The sequence below is a fragment of the Helianthus annuus genome, chromosome 10 (genome assembly GCF_002127325.2).
Source record: "Helianthus annuus cultivar XRQ/B chromosome 10, HanXRQr2.0-SUNRISE, whole genome shotgun sequence".
Taxonomy (NCBI): Eukaryota; Viridiplantae; Streptophyta; class Magnoliopsida; order Asterales; family Asteraceae; genus Helianthus; species Helianthus annuus.
In genome coordinates this window covers 160,896,699-160,921,986 of record NC_035442.2, presented here as the reverse complement: position 1 = coordinate 160,921,986, position 25,288 = coordinate 160,896,699, and the positions used below count along the sequence as shown (strand labels likewise).

General features: G+C 40.0%; 1 protein-coding gene across 1 annotated transcript; it reads left to right on the top strand.

Annotated features, from left to right (window-relative positions):
• The first annotated feature begins 18,314 nt into the window (after positions 1-18,314).
• On the top strand, positions 18,315-20,723 carry LOC110882645. The gene is made up of 4 exons (XM_022130618.1): positions 18,315-18,861; positions 19,463-19,903; positions 19,992-20,397; positions 20,492-20,723. The coding sequence occupies exons 1-4, from the start codon at positions 18,315-18,317 to the stop codon at positions 20,721-20,723; spliced, it is 1,626 nt and encodes a 541-aa protein (XP_021986310.1).
• Positions 20,724-25,288: the final 4,565 nt, after the last annotated feature.

Here is a 25,288-nt window from a genome sequence, read left to right as displayed (position 1 = left end):
TGTAACGATATAAAACGATGTCCTTTGTTAGTCTTGTAAGTTTGACCAAGTCAACCATCCTCCTGGTTTGACTTGGCCAAACAGTTAGTACATGATTGTAACATGTCTGTGTCGAAGGATGACTTATCGAAGGATAATTTAGATCCTTCGATGAGCTCGAAAGATAAACCTTCGATGGATGATGATGGACCTCGATAGATCATCCTTCGAGGTTTATGTGGATCCTTCGATAGGTTTAAGGTCGATAGATGATCCTTCGATCAGTCTACCTGATCCTTCGGACAGACAATCTGTGTTGGGTATATATACCCGTGTAGTGTGTTCATTTCATTTAGATAAGGATAGACAGACATAGACATAGAGAGAGCATTCTGTCAAGAACACACACACACTTTGAGAGTTTGCAAAACAGATTTGTAAACATTGAGCTTGTAACCGAACCTTTCATACGTATTAATACAAGTGGTGTTAATCGGTGAATATTGTGTGTCTTGTGTTTGTGCTTGTTTCATCTCGGGTTGCACTCTAGCTTGGATTCCGCACTTGCTAGTGTGTTTCACATAACAAGGTTAAGGTTTTACCTCATCCTCCGAGGGACCTACAACATCGACACACAAGTCTTTTTGTGTGGCTCATGCGTTTGTCTCTAAAGAAAAAAAAGATAACTTCTTATGGGTCCTGGAGAAGCTCAAAGAATTGTTGGTAGATTGCATGGAGCCACGTGTAATTGTAACAGATAGGGATCAAGCTTTGATGAATGCTTGCGATAAAGTATTCCCAAAAGCTTCCAAATTGCTATGTAGGTGGCACATCTCACAGAATATTCTAAAACACTGTCGGGCAAAATTTACGGATGAAGACTGGAAAATATTCAAGCTTTCTTGGTCTCGACTGTGTAATTCTCCCATTCCGACGATATACAATTATAACTTTCAGCGGCTTTTCACGCGACTGGTTAACGACGGACGATCAGGTACATATTATATTAGTTTACATACATTCATGCATACATATATACATACAAACATTACAAATCATTGTATTCAATTTTTTTTTCAGATGTTCAGATGTTCTGGATTATTTGTATGATGTGTGGCTGAAAGTTTATAAAGAAAAGTTCGTTTCAGCTTGGACTAACACAGTCCCTAATTTTGGTCAACATACAACCAACAGAGTTGAAAGCCAACATTCTAAGTTTAAGAGATACATTAAAGGGCCAAACAACTCGCTCCATAGACTTGTGTGTCATGTTGGCAAAGTTGTAGAGTCACAAAAGATACAAATAAAACTTAGTTTTCAGGAGAGCAGGTCCGTGCAAATGGGGGACCACATATTTCCATTTTTGACAACCTACGCGGTAATGTTTCCCAAAAAGCCTTAGAGTTATTGGTTGTCGAGTGGAAGAAGCTAAATGCGTTGAGGGCATGTCACACCCCCAATTTCCACGTGTCACCGGTGGGCCCGGTGGGGAGTATAGTGACGTAGTTGGCATCATCATAGACAAACAACACAATATATAAATGCACAGCGGAAGCAAAGATAGATTCATTTCAACTTTAATAAATGTAATATTAAATATCACTAGTAGTTGAAACGGATCCACAGGCGGATCAAAATAAAATATGATATTGTTCAACAGTTTTATTGTCGTCCAAGCTTGCGAGACTTATTGTGGACGCTCTAGAAGACAGCCAGCCTAGTACGTGTAGTACCTGCACTTAACCTTTTGGGAAAATGCGTCAGTTTACACTGGTAAATACAAATTAACTGACTCATTTTGAAAATGATTGAAAATTGATTTAAATGCACATGGCATAAAATATTTTTATAACTTGGGATAATTATGCAATATAATCTTGTAATGGATTTACATGTTACTCCGCGTTCAGTAGCCCGATCCGTAGACCGGGTTAAAGATTAATAGACACACCACAATATAGAGTTATACACTGACGGGTGTACGCCTACACCCCGTGCTCAGGTCGTGGCCATCTCGTAAGATGATGCCAAGGATATCCAGGACATGGTCATTAACCCCCCAAAGGCTTCAAGTAATAAAACACATTCAAAACAAGGTCATCTCAATGAATTTAACCACTATACGATTAAAGAATTCGATGCCGGACCAAGCGGTATTTTATATACCTTACCCCAAGCCCGTATAGGGAAAATAAGTTAAAAGTATTTACCTTGGTAAGTATGAATCACAATTAGCAAGTGGAGGTAGCTTTTACTGGGTCTCCTATTCTGGAACAAAGGTTTATAATAACCTATTAGATTTCTAACGGGCCTTTATTTAAGCCTAAGCTTAGACCGGTTAGTTTTAAGGACGATACGGTTCAAGCGCACGATTAAGCGAAGACCGGATAGAATGTGATTTAGACCCGACAAGTTTGAATACTTGTATAATTTGGGTATGCTAAATACATTCTGGATTTTGAGACAAAAATGATAATGTTTGACCCGTTTCGGTCAATTTATGCAAACTAGTTACATAAACCGAACCGAACGCTGAAAGAGCGTTACGGGTAACCACAAGAGTCATATGCAAGCTCCCTGAGATAATATGCTTTAAATATGTTATCATATCAGCAAGTTATGTTCTATTATGCCCCGAATGAATTTAAACTCAATTTATGCCTTATAAGGGCCTTTTGGTCATTTAAAAGATTATAAAAGAGTTAAATTGGAAATCTGAGTTACAGGTCTGATTTATACAGTAAATATACTTAATTTGACTTATTATAACAGTAGGGTCTGACCCATATACAAAACGTATCATTTAAAATCAAACTATGCACCTTAGGGGTATTTTGGTAATTTCACAAGGGCTTAAACGGTCAGAACTGGAAAACTGAGTTTAAAAACTTATACTTACTGTTATTATATAAAAATATGATAAATACATCAGTAGGTATAATCCTTATACGTTTAATATGGTTATAGTACATACTATGCGTTAAAAACGCTTAAAAAGGCGATTTAGAGCCGTTTCCGGGTTTTCAAAGGAAAGCTGATATTTTTATATTTCCAGAATGCTCAAAATATTTTATTTAACAAATAAAATCAGTAGAAAAAGGTTTGGGGTCAAAAAGATTTACAAAACTCATTTTATGGCTTAAAAGGTCAAAACCGGTATTAACCGAATCAAGCTTAGAGACCTATGATACGATCAGCCAAAAATTAAATAAAAATCTTCAAAAATCCCAAAATATTATATAACATTAGTGGGTAAAAAGTTTTATATCAAAAAGTGAGCTTAAATAGGTTATACGCTAATTACGCCGTTTACTTAACATAAAGCTTTAGTTTTACGATATCGGGCATAACTCTAAATCTCCTCCTCCAACTGATATCAAATTTTCGGTGCAAGTTTATAAATTAGTAATAAAGGCTTCTACTCTTTCATTTTTCCAAAAATCACGTTTTATAACAAAAAGGGCAAAATAGTCAACTTTAAGCATAAATCGGAAACATGCATATGAATCGGACAAGTATTGAATCAAGTCTTAAAATCTCAGAGAGTTACACATATACAAAAATGGTCCAAAATAAGCTCTAATGCAGATCTCAAACATGCATGCACGGATCCGAATCGAGAGTCAAAGAAAAGTCGTTTTGTAAGACTTTCGGTTCCAATCCGGGCTTATACTAAAGATTGTCGAGTTGATCATGATAAAACATATTCTTACATTCATTACAAAGTTATTTTTGATGATCAAACTGATTGCATGTAATCTACATTACCATTTATGCTAGATTTTGCAAAAACACTTCCTGTTGACTTTTTAAGAACATCTTTGACTCGACAATAATCATGCTTAGAGTGGGAATCAGAAAATACCCTTTTGAGGGTTTGTTTCCCACATAAATACCAACTTGTAGGTACTTTCAATTTGAGAAATGACTGAGCCATTTTCGTTTAATCGAAAGGTCAAACTATAGATACGATGGATTGACTTTCGGCTAATAATCTAAGCTAAAACGAATTAGAGAAGGTTATGAATGCTTACAAGAGTCCTAGTGAAGCTTAGAGATCACTATGAAGGTGCCTTGTCGTCCAGAAAGCTCCAGAGGTTGCCTTGTGAATTTTGAAAGTTGTAAGTGTTCTTGGTTACTATCACAAGTGCCCTCAAATGAAGAATTTTGATCTAATTTAAGGTGTTGCAGGTGTTGGGAGAAGGCCACAGGTGTCCTAGCATGCATGAAGTTCAATTGGTGAGTTTGGGAGGTGGCCACAGCTGTAAACAACTCACAAAACCGACCCAAAAGCTAATATTCGCGAATTTCTGATGCTGGGCAGGCCATGCGGCCCGCTTAAGGGTGCCAGGCGGGCCGCCTGGCTTTATCTGATCCATAAAATTTTGTTAAATGTTGCGGTTTGGTCCCTGGTCTTTGCATACGATGTTTTGGCCACTTGTTTTGACCCTAAGACCCTCGAACTTGGTTTTTAAGAACCTTGGAACATTTACCAACATGTTAATGTCCTCGGTTAACTTTGCGCTCACCCGAAAAGTCATGAAATTCGACGTTGACGCTTTTAACCCTTCAAGTACGGTTTTGGCCATAACTTTCTCATACGATAACGAAACTTCATGAAATTTTTACCACATATTCTAGTGAGTATATTTTATCATTACAAAGCTTCGGGACTGCCAAAAGATCACTCGGAGGTATAAATTCAACATGTTGACACTTTTAGTCCCTATAGTTTGTAATTCCTCACTTTCGTGCATTTTCCGCTTCGTATGATCCATGATCTATCCGTTTAGAGTTATAAACACCATGTAGGGTTATTATAGAGTCTATTTATCCATTGTTGACACTTCGGACCCTTATATTCCATAGTTTTCACTGTTTGTCAACTTTAGTCCCTCTAAAGTATGTTTTCGCATATTCAAAGTCTATAACACGTGTCAATGCATTATTGGACGTAAATTTCCGAGGTGTTACATCCTCACCCCCTTAAAAGAAATCTCGACCTCGAGATTTACTGGAACAAATGAGGGTATTTTTCTTTCATTGCGGATTCTACCTCCCAGGTGTATTCGGGACCTCTACGGGCATCCCACTTGACCTTAACAATAGGTATGTACTTTCTTCGGAGCTTCTTAACCTGTCGATCCTCAATCAACAACGGTTTTTCCACAAACTTCAAACTCTCATCTATGTGTATATCTGTATGCGGTATGACCAGTGATTCGTCAGCGAAACACTTCTTCAGATTACAGATGTGGAACACATTATGAATAGTGCTAAGTTCTTCAGGCAAGTTTAACTTATAAGCAACTGACCCGACACGTTCGACAATCTCGAAAGGTCCTATATATCTCGGGCTTAGCTTGCCTTTCTTACCAAATCGCATCACCCCCTTCCAGGGCGATACTTTAAGCAACACTTTATCACCTACATCGAAGTGAAAATCTTTGCGCTTAGGATCCGCATAACTCTTCTGCCTATCCCTGGCAGCTTTCAAACGATCGCGAATCTGAACGATCTTGTCCGTCGTCTCAAAGATGATTTCTGGTCCTGATAGTTGGACATCTCCAACTTCTGCCCAACAAATGGGCGATCTACACTTTCTACCGTATAAGGCCTGAAAAGGCGCAGCTTTTATGCTGGTGTGGTAGCTATTGTTGTAGGAGAATTCGATCAGTGGTAGGTTCTTATCCCAACTACCACCCAAGTCGATCGCACATGCACGTAGCATGTCTTCCAAAGTTTGAATAGTACGCTCGCTTTGACCATCAGTCTGTGGATGATAGGCCGTACTAAAATTTAAACGAGTGCCCAAAGATTGTTGGAAACTCTTCCAAAAATGAGACGTATATCTAGTATCTCTATCGGAGATAATAGATACAGGTATACCATGCAGCGCTACAATCTTATCAACATACAATTGAGCTAACATGTCAGAGCTGTAAGTTTCCTTAATGGGAAGAAAATGTGCTGACTTGGTTAGCCTATCTACTATAACCCATATAGTATCGTTTCCCTTCCTTGTCTTGGGTAATTTGGTGATAAAATCCATTGTCACCATCTCCCAGTTCCATGTGGGAATTTCAGGTTGCTGAAGCAAACCTGACGGCTTCTGGTGCTCAGCTTTGACTTGCGCACAAGTCAGACATTTAGCTACATGCTCAGCTACAGACTTCTTCAAACCAATCCACCAGTAGTTTGCCCTTAAATCCTGGTACATCTTATCAGCTCCAGGATGAACGGAATATTTGGAGCTGTGGGCTTCCTGGAGGATAACATCCCGAAGTCCTCCATAAACTGGAACCCATATTCGTCCATTCAGTCTTAGCATTCCATCTTTGTCGTAGGATAACTGCTCCTCAGTTACTCCTAACTTCTCTTCAGGATAGTTAGCTTCCAACACAGCTTCCTTCTGTGCAGCTAACACCCTTTCGTTCAAATTATTCCTTATTTCAGTGCGCTTGGCATTGATGCTGATTGGTTTCACTCTTTCTTTTCTACTTAAGGCGTCAGCAACTACATTTGCCTTGCCTGGATGGTATCTTATCTCACAGTCGTAATCATTTAAAGTTTCCATCCATCGCCTTTGTCGCATGTTCAAGTCCTTCTGATTGAACAAATGTTGAAGGCTCTTGTGATCCGAATAAATTACACACTTGGTTCCATACAAGTAGTGTCTCCATAGTTTCAGTGCAAATACAACGGCACCCAGTTCCAAGTCGTGGGTGGTGTAGTTTTTCTCGTGCACCTTTAGTTGTCATGAAGCGTAGGCAATGACCTTGCCTCTCTGCATGAGTACACAGCCCATGCCAGTGTGTGACGCATCGCAATACACCACAAATTCTTCTATACCATCAGGCAATGTTAACACTGGTGCATTGCTCAACTTCCTCTTCAAAATGTCAAAGGATTCCTGCTGCTTAGGGCCCCAATCAAACTTAATCTTCTTACGAGTCAACGAAGTTAGGGGCGCAGCAATCCTTGAAAAATTCTCGATGAATCGCCTATAGTATTCTGCTAATCCTAGGAAACTGCGAATCTCGGTAGGTGTCTTTGGCTCCTGCCAATTCATAACTGCTTCTACCTTAGCGGGATCTACTTGGATACCACGCTCACTTACAACATGTCCAAGGAATTGGACTTCTCGAAGCCAAAATTCACATTTTGAAAATTTGGCATAGAGCTTCTCATGATGTAGAAGTTTGAGAATACAACGAAGGTGTTTCTCGTGGTCAGCCTGGTTCTTTGAATAGATAAGGATGTCGTCAATAAAGACGATGATGAATTTATCCAGATAAGGCTTGCAGACACGATTCATGAGATCCATGAATGTGGCTGGTGCGTTAGTGAGCCCAAAAGGCATCACTAGGAACTCGTAATGTCCATAACGAGTCCTAAACGCTGTCTTGTGTACATCTTCATCCTTGACCTTCAACTGGTGATAGCCTGACCTCAAGTCGATCTTCGAAAAGTAGCTTGCCCCTTGCAACTGATCGAACAGATCGTCGATCCTGGGCAATGGATATCTATTCTTGATAGTGACTTTGTTAAGCTCACGGTAATCGATGCACAGACGCATCGATCCATCCTTCTTTTTGACAAACAAAATCGGCGCTCCCCAAGGAGACGAGCTAGGTCTAATAAAACCTTTAGCTAACAGATCGTCTAACTGCGTCCTTAACTCCTTCATCTCCGTTGGTGCCAACCTATATGGTGCTCTCGCTACTGGCACCACACCCGGAATGATGTCAATTCGAAACTCTACTTGCCTATCCGGCGGTAAGCCAGGTAGTTCTTCCGGAAACACTTCAGGGTATTCCGAAATGATAGGGATATCTTCAATCTTCGGCTTTGGCTCATCAACAGTAACTTGTGCCATGTAAATGACACAACCTTTCTGTAGACATCTGGATGCCTTGAGCATGGACACTTGCTCAGGCAATCCATGCTGGGTATCTCCTTGGATAGTGAGTGACTCACCAGACGGAGTTTTAACTACTACTTGCTTTCTGTTGCACACAATCTGGGCTTGGTTGTGTGACAACCAATCCATACCTATCACTACATCAAAACCGGCTAGCTTAAAGGGAAGCAAGGATAATGGGAAAGAATGATTCCTAATGGATATAACACATCCATCTAAAACAGTTGAGGCAGTTTCTATGGTTCCATCGGCTAATTCCACCTCATACTTCACATTTAAGGTTTTAACAGGTAGGTTTAACAACTTACAGAACTTATCATCTACAAATGACTTATCAGCTCCTGAATCAAATAGTACTCTAGCAAAAACATCATTTACAAGAAAAGTACCTGTAATGACGTTGTCATTTTGGACTGCTTCCTTAGCGTCCATCTTGAAGACTCTTGCATTGGTCTTCTTTCCATCATCTGCTTTCTTAGCGTTCTTTGGGCAATTGGATTTGATGTGCCCTTTCTCGTTGCAACCGTAACATGTTGCATCCTTCAGTCCTTTGCACTTCAAAGTCGTGTGATCCGCAGATTTGCAGATTCCACAGAATCTCATGGGGGACTGCGATTTCGTCTCTAAGCGACACTTCCCAAAATGGTTTTTCTTGCAGGTCTTGCATTTGGGCTTATCCCCTGACGGTTGCCAACCTTTCTTAAATCCCGACCCTTTCCTGTGGTCGTTATTCCCTCGGTGTCTTTTCTCCGATCTTCGTGAGGTATCGTCCTCACGTTTCCTCTTGTTCTCCTCCGAGTTCTTAAGAGCTCTCAACCTGACTACGTCCTGGGTGAGAGAGAGAGATAGATCAGCTACTGATCTGAACGTTGTAGGCCTCGATGCCTTAACACTCGCCTTAATCTCAGGTGCCAAACCCCCAATAAAACGGGCAATCCTTCTCGGCTCTTGGGTTACCAAGTATGGCACTAATCGAGATAGAGTATTGAAAGTGGTGAGGTATGCCTGGCAGTCTAGATTCTTCATCACTAAGGATACGAAGTCTGACTCGATCCTTTCCACTTCGTGCTGTGGGCAAAAGTTTTCTTTAATGAGGGCTACGAACTGATCCCATGACATACTGTAAAGTGTGGCCTTACCGGCAGCTTGCAAGAGGGATTTCCACCACGCCAGTGCGTCTCCCTTGAATGATTGGGATACGTACTTCACTACATCCCGATCAGCACACCCGCTGATATCAACAACTGTATCCATTTCATCTAACCAGGTCATGCAGTCGACCGCTCCTTTCTCCCCAGTAAAGTCCCGGGGTTTGCATGAAACGAAATATTTGTACGTACAGGACTTGCTGTGCGATTTATGTTTCTGCTTGATCTCCTTTTTCGGGATACTGCTGTGATTAGAGGAGTGATTACCCTCGTCATTCTTCTTTGGCTCATCTTTCTTTGATATATCTTTCTTAGAAGGCGGTTTGCTATGAGCCTCCGACTGAGTCTTGGATTTGGCATGTGATACGGTTCGGGTCCTACTTCGGGTCCCGCTTGATTCCCTAAATTGCCTATCAATGGCCTTGGCAACAGCATTTTCTACCAGTGCTTGTAGCTCCGCACCAGTTACATGAATCTTAGTATTATCTGGGTTTTCCTCAGAATGACTGTTTGTTTCTTCCGACTTGGCCATGTAGCTTTAGGAGCTACATAAAAGTAAGGACAAGGTCTATTTAGAAACCTAACAGTATTATCGTTCTTGACGATTTATTAACTATGGTAATAAAGGCCATATTAGTTAATTTAATCAATTTCATTTAGGACTTTTTATTAGCAACTTTATCCTAGAATGAAATATATATATTGGCACAATAGGCCTAGTCACTTGGACAAATTTCTAAATTTTGAATTTAGGTTTTTATAGGATTAGAATTTGTATAATTAAAACAATTAAATCCTTTGCTTGGCAGGGAGTCTATAAACCACGGCTGCCTTTTGTTTTATATGACATTAGTTATAACCCGTAGGCATGATGTCATAATCAGATATGTATGCAATAAAATTTTTGGATACTTTATTAAAAGGGTGACATGTGTGATTTTGCGGATCACGCTTGCCAAGAATGTTAACATGTTTACAGATGTTAACAGAGATTGAATCTTTTAAATAGGTTCCACCATAATGGCCAGGTCTTTAATATGACATTCAAGCTAGGTTTTACCTTTTTAAGATTCTTATTATTAAAATGGTAAATCAAAATAAAAATCACTACTTTTTATTTATTTATTTTCATGCATATAGATTAAAAATGAAAACTTAAATTAACCATTTTAAATAAAAATAACTAGTACGAGTTTGCCCTAAACGGGACTTTTACTTAAACAACATGCCCACGCAGGAGCTAAGCATATAAACAAACAAACAAACAAACAGACCCACGCAGGGGTCAAACAGAAATAAGCATACCCACGCAGGGGTAGAGTACAGGGATAAATATGCCCACGCAGGGACATGAGTAATAAGCTAACAAACAGAGGATTTAATATCCTTTTTGCCTTTTCCCTTGATCAAATCCACCATCTTCTTAAACATCCCGCGGTTATGCCGACGATCTTCCTGCAATTCATGCCGTAATTCACGTCGCACATCGTTTATCCCTTGAAGGATTTCTTGAACTTGTGGCGGCGACATCATCGGTGCCGGTGGTGGCATCTGATATTGCGGTGGTTGAGGAGGCTGCGGCTGCTGGTATCCATGCGATGAGTATCCAAAAGTCGATTGTCCCGTAGCCCAGGGACCTCCAAAAGCACCCTCCTGATTGAGAAGGTTGTAGCTCGAAGCTATCCAGTAGGGATCCCCTGTATAGTCATAACCTGGGGGAAAAGTCGGCTCGAAAGGATTGAATGCTGCCGCGCTGGCATAAGCAGGGATTGGGTTCCCAAAATCCTGTGGTGGTGGTGGCGCGATTGGCGCAGATGTTACTTCCGAGACGGGATGCGAAGATTCTCCCATCTCTGGCTCTTCGTGAAGAGGCGAGTAGCGGCTGCTACCTGAATGTGGAGGGGTGCCGATGCGTATCCCTCCTCGTGTGGACATCCGAGCGTTCCTTCCCCTTCGCCTCTGAGGCGGAGGAGGCAAAACCGAAGGTGGTGGCGGCGGCGGAGTGACCACGTCGCGCCAGAAACCCTCAGAAGGGTCCTGCTGCTGCTGAGGCTGCTGCTGAAGCTGCTGCTGGGAGTGCAGTGGAGAGCTGTGATGCGACTGGTGTAAGGGAGAGTTGTGGTAACTGGGGGTAAACACCCAGTCATGCTGCTTGAATCTCTCCTCATAACTGTCGAGACCATGGTAAGGTGATCCCACAAACGGTGACCCATCAGAAATCTCGATGGGGTGGTTCGGTGTTCCGGACGGTTGCATGGAAGGATCGGTATCCTCATCGACATCCATCTCGTTGCCACCCGGAAGTGGTCTTCAGGTCCAAGTGGGTTATGACCCACTGGTTCTCCCAAGTAATCATCAGGGTTGTACAGGCCCTGATAGACAGGTGCTGGGTAATCAAAAGGTGATTGGTGGAGAGGAATGTAGGATTGATGGGAGTTGTGGGGCTCATTTTCTGAATGAGGCCCAAAAGAGTGGGGAATGGAAGGTGAGGTACTCAGTGATGCTGAGTGCCTGGCGGGTTCAGCGAACGATCTCCAAAGGTTTCGGGCATCAGTGTTTTGGGGTCCTGAAGGGGTTCGCCTATGCGAAGGCCCAGCTTCATGGTCATGAGAGGTTGCGAATGCTCCTCGTCCCCTTCCTCTTACACGTGGCGGCATTTTGAACCTGTCAGAATCAAACAAGTGGCACAACAAAATATATAAGACAAAGTTAGAAAATAAAATAAATTTTGAATATTTCCTAGGTTCTTTGTCTAGACTCGAGAATCGAGGAATGTGCAATTGTGTAACTGAGATTAAACACAGAAGGCTAGTGTTTAATTCACTCAGCGTTGGCTCTGATACCAACCTGTCACACCCCCCAATTTCCACGTGTCACCGGTGGGCCCGGTGGGGAGTATAGTGACGTAGTTGGCATCATCATAGACAAACAACACAATATATAAATGCACAGCGGAAGCAAAGATAGATTCATTTCAACTTTAATAAATGTAATATTAAATATCACTAGTAGTTGAAACGGATCCACAGGCGGATCAAAATAAAATATGATATTGTTCAACAGTTTTATTGTCGTCCAAGCTTGCGAGACTTATTGTGGACGCTCTAGAAGACAGCCAGCCTAGTACGTGTAGTACCTGCACTTAACCTTTTGGGAAAATGCGTCAGTTTACACTGGTAAATACAAATTAACTGACTCATTTTGAAAATGATTGAAAATTGATTTAAATGCACATGGCATAAAATATTTTTATAACTTGGGATAATTATGCAATATAATCTTGTAATGGATTTACATGTTACTCCGCGTTCAGTAGCCCGATCCGTAGACCGGGTTAAAGATTAATAGACACACCACAATATAGAGTTATACACTGACGGGTGTACGCCTACACCCCGTGCTCAGGTAGTGGCCATCTCGTAAGATGATGCCAAGGATATCCGGGACATGGTCATTAACCCCCCAAAGGCTTCAAGTAATAAAAAACATTCAAAACAAGGTCATCTCAATGAATTTAACCACTATACGATTAAAGAATTCGATGCCGGACCAAGCGGTATTTTATATACCTTACCCCAAGCCCGTATAGGAAAAATAAGTTAAAAGTATTTACCTTGGTAAGTATGAATCACAATTAGCAAGTGGAGGTAGCTTTTACTGGGTCTCCTATTCTGGAACAAAGGTTTATAATAACCTATTAGATTTCTAATGGGCCTTTATTTAAGCCTAAGCTTAGACCGGTTAGTTTTAAGGACGATACGGTTCAAGCGCACGATTAAGCGAAGACCGGATAGAATGTGATTTAGACCCGACAAGTTTGAATACTTGTATAATTTGGGTATGCTAAATACATTCTGGATTTTGAGACAAAAATGATAATGTTTGACCCGTTTCGGTTAATTTATGCAAACTAGTTACATAAACCGAACCGAACGCTGAAAGAGCGTTACGGGTAACCACAAGAGTCATATGCAAGCTCCCTGAGATAATATGCTTTAAATATGTTATCATATCAGCAAGTTATGTTCTATTATGCCCCGAATGAATTTAAACTCAATTTATGCCTTATAAGGGCATTTTGGTCATTTAAAAGATTATAAAAGAGTTAAATTGGAAATCTGAGTTACAGGTCTGATTTATACAGTAAATATACTTAATTTGACTTATTATAACAGTAGGGTATGACCCATATACAAAACGTATCATTTAAAATCAAACTATGCACCTTAGGGGTATTTTGGTAATTTCACAAGGGCTTAAACGGTCAGAACTGGAAAACTGAGTTTAAAAACTTATACTTACTGTTATTATATAAAAATATGCTAACTACATCAGTAGGTATAATCCTTATACGTTTAATATGGTTATAGTACATACTATGCGTTAAAAACGCTTAAAAAGGCGATTTAGAGCCGTTTTCGGGTTTTCAAAGGAAAGCTGATATTTTTATATTTCCAGAATGCTCAAAATATTTTATTTAACAAATAAAATCAGTAGAAAAAGGTTTGGGGTCAAAAAGATTTACAAAACTCATTTTATGGCTTAAAAGGTCAAAACCGGTATTAACCGAATCAAGCTTAGAGACCTATGATACGATCAGCCAAAAATTAAATAAAAATCTTCAAAAATCCCAAAATATTATATAACATCAGTGGGTAAAAAGTTTTATATCAAAAAGTGAGCTTAAATAGGTTATACGCTAATTACGCCGTTTACTTAACATAAAGCTTTAGTTTTACGATATCGGGCATAACTCTAAATCTCCTCCTCCAACTGATATCAAATTTTCGGTGCAAGTTTATAAATTAGTAATAAAGGCTTCTACTCTTTCATTTTTCCAAAAATCACGTTTTATAACAAAAAGGGCAAAATAGTCAACTTTAAGCATAAATCGGAAACATGCATATGAATCGGACAAGTATTGAATCAAGTCTTAAAATCTCAGAGAGTTACACATATACAAAAATGGTCCAAAATAAGCTCTAATTCAGATCTCAAACATGCATGCACGGATCCGAATCGAGAGTCAAAGAAAAGTCGTTTTGTAAGACTTTCGGTTCCAATCCGGGCTTATACTAAAGATTGTCGAGTTGATCATGATAAAACATATTCTTACATTCATTACAAAGTTATTTTTGATGATCAAACTGATTGCATGTAATCTACATTACCATTTATTCTAGATTTTGCAAAAACACTTCCTGTTGACTTTTTAAGAACATCTTTGACTCGACAATAATCATGCTTAGAGTGGGAATCAGAAAATACCCTTTTGAGGGTTTGTTTCCCACATAAATACCAACTTGTAGGTACTTTCAATTTGAGAAATGACTGAGCCATTTTCGTTTAATCGAAAAGTCAAACTATAGATACGATGGATTGACTTTCGGCTAATAATCTAAGCTAGAACGAATTAGAGAAAGTTATGAATGCTTACAAGAGTCCTAGTGAAGCTTAGAGATCACTATGAAGGTGCCTTGTCGTCCAGAAAGCTCCAGAGGTTGCCTTGTGAATTTTTGAAAGTTGTAAGTGTTCTTGGTTACTATCACAAGTGCCCTCAAATGAAGAATTTTGATCTAATTTAAGGTGTTGCAGGTGTTGGGAGAAGGCCACAGGTGTCCTAGCATGCATGAAGTTCAATTGGTGAGTTTGGGAGGTGGCCACAGCTGTAAACAACTCACAAAACCGACCCAAAAGCTAATATTCGCGAATTTCTAATGCTGGGCAGGCCATGCGGCCCGCTTAAGGGTGCCAGGCGGGCCGCCTGGCTTTATCTGATCCATAAAACTTTGTTAAATGTTGCGGTTTGGTCCCTGGTCTTTGCATACGATGTTTTGGCCACTTATTTTGACCCTAAGGCCCTCAAACTTGGTTTTTAAGAACCTTGGAACATTTACCAACATGGTAATGTCCTCGGTTAACTTTGCGCTCACCCGAAAAGTCATGAAATTCGACGTTGACGCTTTTAACCCTTCAAGTACGGTTTTGGCCATAACTTTCTCATACGATAACGAAACTTCATGAAATTTTTACCACATATTCTAGTGAGTATATTTTATCATTACAAAGCTTCAGGGCTACCAAAAGATCACTCAGAGGTATAAATTCAACATGTTGACACTTTTAGTCCCTATAGTTTGTAATTCCTCACTTTCGTGCATTTTCCGCTTCGTATGATCCATGATCTATCCGTTTAGAGTTATAAACACCATGTAGGGTTATTATAGAGTCTATTTATCCATTGTTGACACTTCGGACCCTTATATTCCATAGTTTTCACTGTTTGTCAACTTTAGTCCCTCTAAAGTATGTTTTCGCATATTCAAAGTCTATGACACGTGTCAATGCATTATTGGACGTAAATTTCCGAGGTGTTACAGGGCAGGAGGGGGGACTTGTGGCCACCAGCTTTCTACGGGTTGTGGGTTGCCATGTGCTTGTCAGATGGAATGGTGGGAAAATACAGGTAACATAACAACTATAACATATGGTTCGATCCATAGAATATAATCATCATTATACTTCATGTTTTAACAATGATTCTTGAAAAACAGGTTGCAAAATTCCACTCGCCGCGTTTGATAAATTCTGGACAAAACTTGATTTTTCGACAGAAGAACTTAATCAAGACGAGTGTAATATTTAGGCGGAAATGGATAACCTCACACAGCAACTACATACGCAGCCACCTCTAGTGGTAAAAAGTATGTTGTCGAAGATGAAAGCGGTGTTGAATCCAAGTATGACTGACCATCAACCGCCTGAGGTACAACAAGATACTAGGGGCCGCCCAACTACGAAAGTAAAACAACAAAAGAATAAAGATCTGAATCACAGAGGAACGACTACACTCAAAAGCCAAATGTGCGACGTAGTCGTTCAAAGAAACCAAAGAAGAAAAAAATACACTTCCAATTATAGATAAAGACTTTCCACGGTTTGTCGGGCACAAGTACATACGTATATACATACATATATTTAGAATTCTTTTTCAATTTTTTATTTTTTAATAATTTTTAGTTTTTTATTTTTCTGCCAATTATAGGAACAAAAACGTGATCGAGCATTTTAAAGATTGGCTTCCATCTAGCTATCGGCGATACATAACGCATATCGAAGATGCCCAGCCGGACGGTAACAGTGGGTTTCGATCCATAGCTATGGGTTTGGGGTATGACCAGAAAGAGTGGAAGTGGGTCTGCCAAGAGCTACTCGACGAGATGTTCATTAACAGAATGCGTTGGGGGCATATACTTGAATCATTAGACAAGGGATGTTACGATAATGTGTATCGATCGATAAATTGGTTAAATGTTGAACCTGCACCTATGGCATGCTGGATGTGGTTGCCCTACACAGGGTTGTTGGTGGCTCAAAAATTTGGGGTGATTGTTCAACATTTAAGCAACGGTGTTTGTCAAACTTACTTCCGGATGTTCGATGGACCGCAGGTTTACCCGAACCATTCCATTTTAATGATTGCTTATGTCGAAGATAGCCATTTCATCATGGTTAAGTTAGCGGATGATAGCCCGATGCCAGTACCAAATGGACTTTGGAATATATACCGAAGTATGGAAGCTATGGAATGGGAGACAATGTACATGTCTCGTATTGCACAGGGTAGGGCGTTACTACGTAGTAATAGAACTCGACAAAAAGAAGTTATTGACTTGTGTTAGGTGTAGCATCCGTGAAACATAGTGTACGCAACGAACTTATTAATGTTTCTCTTTATTATAATTTAAATATATTGTAACATCCGTCAAATATAGTGTACGCAACAATTTTTTTATGATTTTTTTAATTAAAGTGCTTCATTTAAAAGAAAAGAGTACAAAATAAAAGAAAACTATTGTTTTAAATGGATTTAAAATTGTTGACTCAAACTAAAAATGAAATCTATTTTTTTTAATAAAAGGAATTAATTTTAATATAAATAAATGAATAGTAAAAAATTAGAATTACACAAATAAAAAAGGGAGGGGTCCTTCTGTATCGGACCGGCCTCCCCCAGGTTTCGAATTCACACCCTTCGCATAGAACACACAAGCATTAACCAGTTTATCCTCCTGTACAGGAGCTGATAAATTGGTTATAGTATATCCTTTATACACTTCATACGCTTTTAACCCAACAACTCCTATAAGTTGCTCATTGAACCATACGGCCCTTATTGAACACAAACACTTTCCCAACTTCAATAAAGGGGTAAACTAGATCTAAAATTTGAAAACTCACACACTAAAACACCAAGAACACACACACACACGCTCTGGACCACATGATTTTCACAAGACAAACTCTGGACCACACGATGAAGGTTAGTTTGTATTCCAAATTTTATTGCTTAATCTTCAACCTTTTTTTTACTTTTTGGTTTTGTTTCCGCAGTTTGTGGTGGTGTTGGGTTTGACGGTGGTGTTGGGTTTGATGGTGGTGGGGGATTGACTGTGGTGGGGAATGACGGCGGTGGGGGATTGACTTTGGTGGGGAATGAAGGCGGTGGTGATTGATGGCAGTGGTGGTGGTAGTGGTGGTGGTGGTGGTGGTGGTGGTGGTGGTGGCTGTGGTGGTGGCTGTGGTGGTGGTGGTGCTGGTTGTGGTGGTGGTGGTTGTGGTGGTGGTGGTTGTGGTGGTGGGGATTGACGGCTGTGGTGGTGGTGATTGTTGTGGTGGTGGTTCGGCGGGTGTGGTGGTGGCTGTGGTGGTGGTGGTGGTTGTTGTGGTGGTGGTTAGGCGGGTGTGGTGGTAGTGGCTGTGGTGGTAGTGGTGGTGGTGGTGGTTAGGCGGCTGTGGTGGTGGCTGTGGTGGTAGTGGTGGTGGTGTTGGTGGTGGTTAGGCGGGTGTGGTGGTGGCTGTGGTGATAGTGGTGGTGGTGGTGGTGGTGGTAGTGGTGGTGGTGGTGGTTAGGCGGGTGTGGTGGTAGTGGCTGTGGTGGTAGTGGTGGTGGTGGTGGTTAGGCGGGTGTGGTGGTGGCTGTGGTGGTAGTGGTGGTGGTGTTGGTGGTGGTTAGGCGGGTGTGGTGGTGGCTGTGGTGGTAGTGGTGGTGGTGGTGGTGGTTAGGCGGGTGTGGTGGTGTTGGTGGTAGCGTAACCCTACCCGACCCCCGGCCTGACACGTTTTCCGGGTCTAGACTTATATCATCGTTTTTTTTAAATGTGCATATGTTATACATATTAACCCGAACCCGATGTTGAACCCGAGTTTTTTATTGTTTTTTTGACAAATTAATATATTAATTTCATTTATGTGGATTTCTAATGAACCTTTTTTTTGAGGTATTTGGGTCACTTGAAGAATTGAAGAATTGGGTATACAAAAGAGAAGTTGCGAAAGGTTACGTCAATGTCACCCAACGAACGAGGAAAAAAGGCGAAGGTGCGTCAGCAAGGACAGTGAAGATATGGTTGCAATGCGATCGTGGCGGCGAACACAAAAGTAAAGCATCCGTTCGGCGTTCCGGTAGTAAAAAGGTCGGCTGTCCTTTTAGTCTGATAGGGAAACTAGACTCAAGTAGTGGTAGTTGGAGCCTTGTGGAGAAGAAAAACATTCACAACCATGAGCCTGCTGAATTTCTCGAGGGCCACGCGTTTGCTAGAAGGCTGACCCCGGACGAAGAATCACTGGTGGAGAGACTTTATATGCAAGACATGGAGCCTACAAATATACATTTAACCATAAGAAATCAGTACCCACATAGCGTGTGCATTCTACAAGATGTACAAAACGTGATTAAAAAGATTAAACGAAAATGTACGGCGATCGAACTCCAATGCAGATATTGGAGAGCATGTTGCAAGAAGAAAGGTACGTTTATTTCACCAGAGTGAATCCCTCCACAAACGTTGTCGAGGAGGTTTTTTTTCGTTCATCCGGACTCGTACAACATATGGCGTGCATTCCCACATGTGTTGATAATTGATGCTACCTACAAGACGAATGAGTATAAGCTTCCGTTTATTCAAGTTGTGGGTGTGACATCGGCACACAAGTCTTTTTGTGTGGCTCATGCGTTTGTCTCTAAAGAAAAAAAAGATAACTTCTTATGGGTCCTGGAGAAGCTCAAAGAATTGTTAGTAGATTGCATAGAGCCACGTGTAATTGTAACAGATAGGGATCAAGCTTTGATGAATGCTTGCGATAAAGTATTCCCAAAAGCTTCCAAATTGCTATGTAGGTGGCACCTCTCACAGAATTTACGGATGAAGACTGGAAAATATTCAAGCTTTCTTGGTCTCGACTGTGTAATTCTCCCATTCCGACGATATACAATTATAACTTTCAGCGGCTTTTCACGCGACTGGTTAACGACGGACGATCAAGTACATATTATATTAGTTTACATACATTCATGCATACATATATACATACAAACATTACAAATCATTGTATTCAATTTTTTTTTCAGATGTTCTGGATTATTTTTATGATGTGTGGCTGAAAGATTATAAAGAAAAGTTCGTTTCAGCTTGGACTAACACAGTCCCTAATTTTGGTCAACATACAACCAACAGAGTTGAAAGCCAACATTCTAAGTTTAAGAGATACATTAAAGGGCCAAACAACTCGCTCCATAGACTTGTGTGTCATGTTGGCAAAGTTGTAGAGTCACAAAAGATACAAATAAAACTTAGTTTTCAGGAGAGCAGGTCCGTGCAAATGGGGGACCACATATTTCCATTTTTTGACAACCTACGCGGTAATGTTTCCCAAAAAGCCTTAAAGTTATTGGTTGTCGAGTGGAAGAAGCTAAATGTGTTGAGGGCAGGAGTGGGGACTTGTGACCACCAGCTTTCTACGGGTTGTGGGTTGCCATGTGCTTGTCAGATGGAGTGGTGGGAAAATACAGGTAACATAACAACTATAACATATGGTTCGATCCATAGAATATAATCATCATTATACTTCATGTTTTAACAATGATTCTTGAAAAACAGGTTGCAAAATTCCACTTGCCGCGATAGATAAATTCTGGACAAAACTTGATTTTTCGACAGAAGAACTTAATCAAGACGAGTGTAATGTTCAGGCGGAAATGGATAACCTCACACAGCAACTACATACGCAGCCACCTCTAGTGGTAAAAAGTATGTTGTCGAAGATGAAAGCGGTGTTGAATCCAAGTATGACTGACCATCAACCGCCTGAGGTACAACAAGATACTAGGGGTCGCCCAACTACGAAAGTAAAACAACAAAAGAATAAAGATAAACAACCTGAATCACAGAGGAACGAATACACTCAAAAGCCAAATGTGCGACGTAGTCGTTCAAAGAAAACCAAAGAAGAAAAAAATACACTTCCAATTATAGATAAAGACTTTCCACGGTTGGCCGGGCACAAGTACATACGTATATACATACATATATTTAGAATTCTTTTTCAATTTTTTATTTTTTAATATTTTTTAGTTTTTTTATTTTTCTGCCAATTATAGGTACAAAAACGTGATCGAGCGTTTTAAGGATTGGCTTCCATCTAGCTATCGGAGATACATAACGCATATCGAAGAGCCGGACGGTAACTGTGGGTTTCGATCCATAGCTATGGGTTTGGGGTATGACCAGAAAGAGTGGAAGTGGGTCCGCCAAGAGCTACTCGACGAGATGTTCATTAACAGAGCGTTGGGGGCATATACTCGAATCATTGGGCAAGGGATGTTACGATAATGTGTATCGATTGATAAATTGGTTAAATGTTGAACCTGCACCTATGGCATGCTGGATGTGGTTACCCTACACAGGGTTGTTGGTGGCACAAAAATTTGGGGTGATTGTTCAACATTTAAGCAACGGTGTTTGTCAAACTTACTTCCGGATGTTCGATGGACCGCAGGTTTACCCGAACCATTCCATTTTAATGATTGCTTATGTCGAAGATAGCCATTTCATCATGGTTAAGTTAGCGGATGATAGCCCGATGCCAGTACCAAATGGACTTTGGAATATATACCGAAGTATGGAAGCTATGGAATGGGAGACAATGTACATGTCTCGTATTGCACAGGGTAGGGCGTTACTACGTAGGAATAGAACTCGACAAAAAGAAGTTATTGACTTGTGTTAGGTGTAGCATCTGTGAAACATAGTGTACGCAACGAACTTATTAATGTTTCTCTTTATTATAATTTAAATATATTGTAACATCCGTCAAATATAGTGTACGCAACAATTTTTTTATAATTTTTTTTAATTAAAGTGCTTCATTTAAAAGAAAAGAGTACAAAATAAAAGAAAATTATTGTTTTAAATGGATTTAAAATTGTTGACTCAAACTAAAAATGAAATCTGTTTTTTTAATAAAAGGAATTAATTTTAATATAAATAAATGAATAATAAAAAAATTAGAATTACACAAATAAAAAAGGGAGGGGTCCTTCTGTATCGGACCGGCCTCCCCCAGGTTTCGAACTCACACCCTTCGCATAGAACACACAAGCATTAACCAGTTTATCCTCCTGTACAGGAGCTGATAAATTGGTTATAGTATATCCTTTATACACTTCATACGCTTTAAACCCAACAACTCCTATAAGTTGCTCATTGAACCATACGTCCCTCATTGAACGCAAACACTTTCCCAACTTCAATAAAGGGGTAAACTAGATCTAAAATTTGAAAACTCACACACTAAAACACCAAGAACACACACACACACGCTCTGGACCACACGATTTTCACAAGACAAACTCTGGACCACACGATGAAGGTTAGTTTGTCTTCCAAATTTTATTGCTTAATCTTCAACCTTTTTTTACTTTTTGGTTTTGTTTCCGCAGTTTGTGGTGGTGTTGGGTTTGATGGTGGTGTTGGGTTTGACGGTGGTGTTGGGTTTGATGGTGGTGGGGGATTGACTGTGGTGGGAAATGACGGCGGTGGGGGATTGACTTTGGTGGGGAATGACGGCGGTGGTGGTAGTGGTGGTTGTGGTGGTGGGGATTGACGGCTGTGGTGGTGGTGATTGTTGTGGTGGTGGTTCGGCGGGTGTGGTGGTGGCTGTGGTGGTGGTGGTGGTGGTTGTTGTGGTGGTGGTTAGGCGGGTGTGGTGGTAGTGGCTGTGGTGGTAGTGGTGGTGGTGGTGGTGTTTAGGCGGGTGTGGTGGTGGCTGTGGTGGTAGTGGTGGTGGTGTTGGTGGTGGTTAGGTGGGTGTGGTGGTGGCTGTGGTTGTGGTGGTAGTGGTGGTGGTGGTGGTTAGGCGGGTGTGGTGGTAGTGGCTGTGGTGGGTGTGGTGGTGGTGGTGGTGGTGGTTAGGCGGGTGTGGTGGTGGCTGTGGTGGTAGTGGTGGTGGTGTTGGTGGTGGTTAGGCGGGTGTGGTGGTGGCTGTGGTGGTAATGGTGGTGGTGGTGGTGGTGGTTAGGCGGGTGTGGTGGTGTTGGTGGTAGCGTAACCCTACCCGACCCCCGACCCGACACGTTTGCTGGGTCTAGACTTATATCATCGTTTTTTTTAAATGTGCATATGTTATTTTTATTATTATATTTATTATTTTTAACAATATATTTTCGGATGTCGGGTCTAATGCTATAATTGTATGTTTTATTAACAGGATATCGAAAGTCGGTGTTTTGACGGTGGTGGTAGCGTAATCCTTATGGACAAGTACACTGCGTTCATATTTCAGATTCAAACGCTTAACTGCGTTCGTATTCCAGATTCATGCACCGGAACGTCCACCAACGACAATGCTTCTGCACCCACAGTCTGTGACGGTGGAAGTAGATATTTTCCGGTGACTGTGAGGGTGAACTGGAATGTTGTTCCACCTCCACCAACGACAATGCTTCTGCGTCAGCAACCTCGAGGGAGAACTCCTTCTGTATGGATTGGTTATTCATGCTGTGGAACCGGTTACTGAGAATTCTTCTGCGACAACGAGGGAGCGCCAGATCAGGTCGGAGGTTCTTCATGTGGTAATGGGGAAGCGGAAAGCACGTTTACCGTGGAACGCGTCCTTAAACTTGATAGCAACAATATGGTGACCGAATAGAGATCTGCATAACTGATACAGTTTGCAAGAATTTAAGAATATGTAACAGTTAGCGATTTAGGGTTTAGGGTTTAGGGTTTAGTCGTTACATTTTGTATTAAAACGACATGTTTTGTGTATTAATATAAAACGATGTTTCGTGTATTTATTGCGTTATGGTTTATAAATGACAAGTGAAAAATAATTAAAGACATAATAATAATTGATAAATAAAAAATTTGACATTTTATAATACACAAAATTCATTTCATAAAATATCGTCATGGGTCAAAGACCATACCCGACCCCCGACCCGACCCGTTTGCCGGGACTAGATATAACATCATTTTTTTTAAATGTGCATATGTTTTATTATTATTATTATCATTATTATTATTATTATTATTATTATTATTACTACTACTACTATTATTATTATTATTATTATTATTATTATTATTATTATTATTATTATTATTATTATTATTATTATTATTATTATTATTATTATTATTATTATTATTATTATTATTATTGCTAAGTTAACGGGATGATTGTCCGATGAAATACCTCACCGACGTATACAACTATGAATGGGTGACAATGTACATGTATCGTATTACACAGGGTAGAGCCTTAGTAGATAGTAATAGAACTACACGAAAAAGAATTTGTTAACTTGGCAAAGGTGTAACATCCGTGAAATATAGTGTATGCAACAATTTTAAAAAAAAATTTTAATTAGGGTGTTTTATAACATAAAAAACCCTTAATTAACACATAAAATTGTTAAAAAAAATTAATTTCATATGAGTCGTATAGGGCAATGAGACCCATATACAACTCCTATAAGGTGCTCATTGATCAATAAGCCTCCCCTGGTTGACACCTTATGAGTGTCTCATTGACCAAAAAGTCTCCCCTGGTGGTTTCCAGGAAACCACCAGGAAAGACTTTTTGGTCAATGAGACACTCATAAGGTATCAACCAGGGGATGCTTATTGATCAATGAGACACTCATAAGGTGTCAACCAGGGGAGGCTTATTGATCAATGAGCACCTTATAGGAGTTGTATATGGGTCTCATTGCCCTATACGACTCATATGAAATTAATTTTTTTAACAATTTTATGTGTTAATTAAGGGTTTTTTATGTTATAAAACACCCTAATTAATATATTTTTTTTAAATTGTTGCATACACTATATTTCACGGATGTTACACCTTTGCCAAGTTAACAAATTCTTTTTCGTGAAGTTCTATTACTATCTACTAACGCCCTACCTTGTGTAATACGATACATCTACTAACACCTTTGCCAAGTTAACAAATTCCTTTTCGTGAAATTCTTTATTATTGTTATTATTATTATTATTATTATTATTATTATTATTATTATTATTATTATTATTATTATTATTATTATTATTATTGCTGTTATTATTATTAGTTGTTATTATTATTATTATTATTATTATTATTATTATTATTATTATTGTTGTTTTTATTATTATTATTATTGTTATTATTATTATTGTTGTTGTTGTTGTTATTATTATTATTGTTATTGTTATTTATTATTATTATTATTATTATTATTATTATTATTATTATTATTATTTTTAATAAAAAATGTCAAATAAAAAAGGGAGGGGTCCTTCTGTATCGGACCGGCCTCCTCCGAGTTTCGAACTCGCACATCTCCCATAGAACAAAAAAGCCTTAACCAGTTTATCCTCCTGTACAGGAGCTGATAAATTGGTTATACTATACGATTTATACACTTCATACGCTTTAACAAAAACTACTTTTCAGGTTTGACTAAATAGAGAATAGATCTAAAACATTTTAACCCCACACACTAAAACACCAAGAAACACACACTGTCTCTCTCGTATAGCTCGGCTTAGAACGTATCAACCTATACGGTCCATATTTTCATAAAAGGTTAGTGTATTATTTCATCTTTCCTTTGTTTATTTTGTTTTTTTTAATTATGGCCGGTGGTGTTGGGTTTGACGGTAGTGTTGGTGTTGGGTTTGACGGTGGTTGTGGTGGTGGTTGTGGTGGTGATGGTGGTGGTTGTGGTGGTGGTTATTGACGGCTGTGGTTGTGGTAAGGCGGGTGTGGTGGTGGCTGTGGTGGTGGTTAGGCGGCTGTGGTAGGCGTGGGGGTTTGACGGTGGTGCTGGTGGTGGTGGTTGTTGTTGTTGTGGTTGTGGTGGTGGTTGTTGTGGTGTGGTGGTGGCTGTGGTGGTGGTTAGGCGGCT

What these genes read in the sequence shown, in the direction of transcription:
- LOC110882645 (XM_022130618.1), top strand. Translation starts at nt 18,315, where the DNA reads ATGAACCTTTTTTTTGAGGTATTTGGGTCACTTGAAGAATTGAAGAAT. An exon ending in AGCATGTTGCAAGAAGAAAG is followed by an intron (nt 18,862 to 19,462) that starts GTACGTTTATTT and finishes TTTTTTTTTCAG; the next exon opens with ATGTTCTGGATTATTTTTAT. An exon ending in CCACGGTTGGCCGGGCACAA is followed by an intron (nt 20,398 to 20,491) that starts GTACATACGTAT and finishes TGCCAATTATAG; the next exon opens with GTACAAAAACGTGATCGAGC.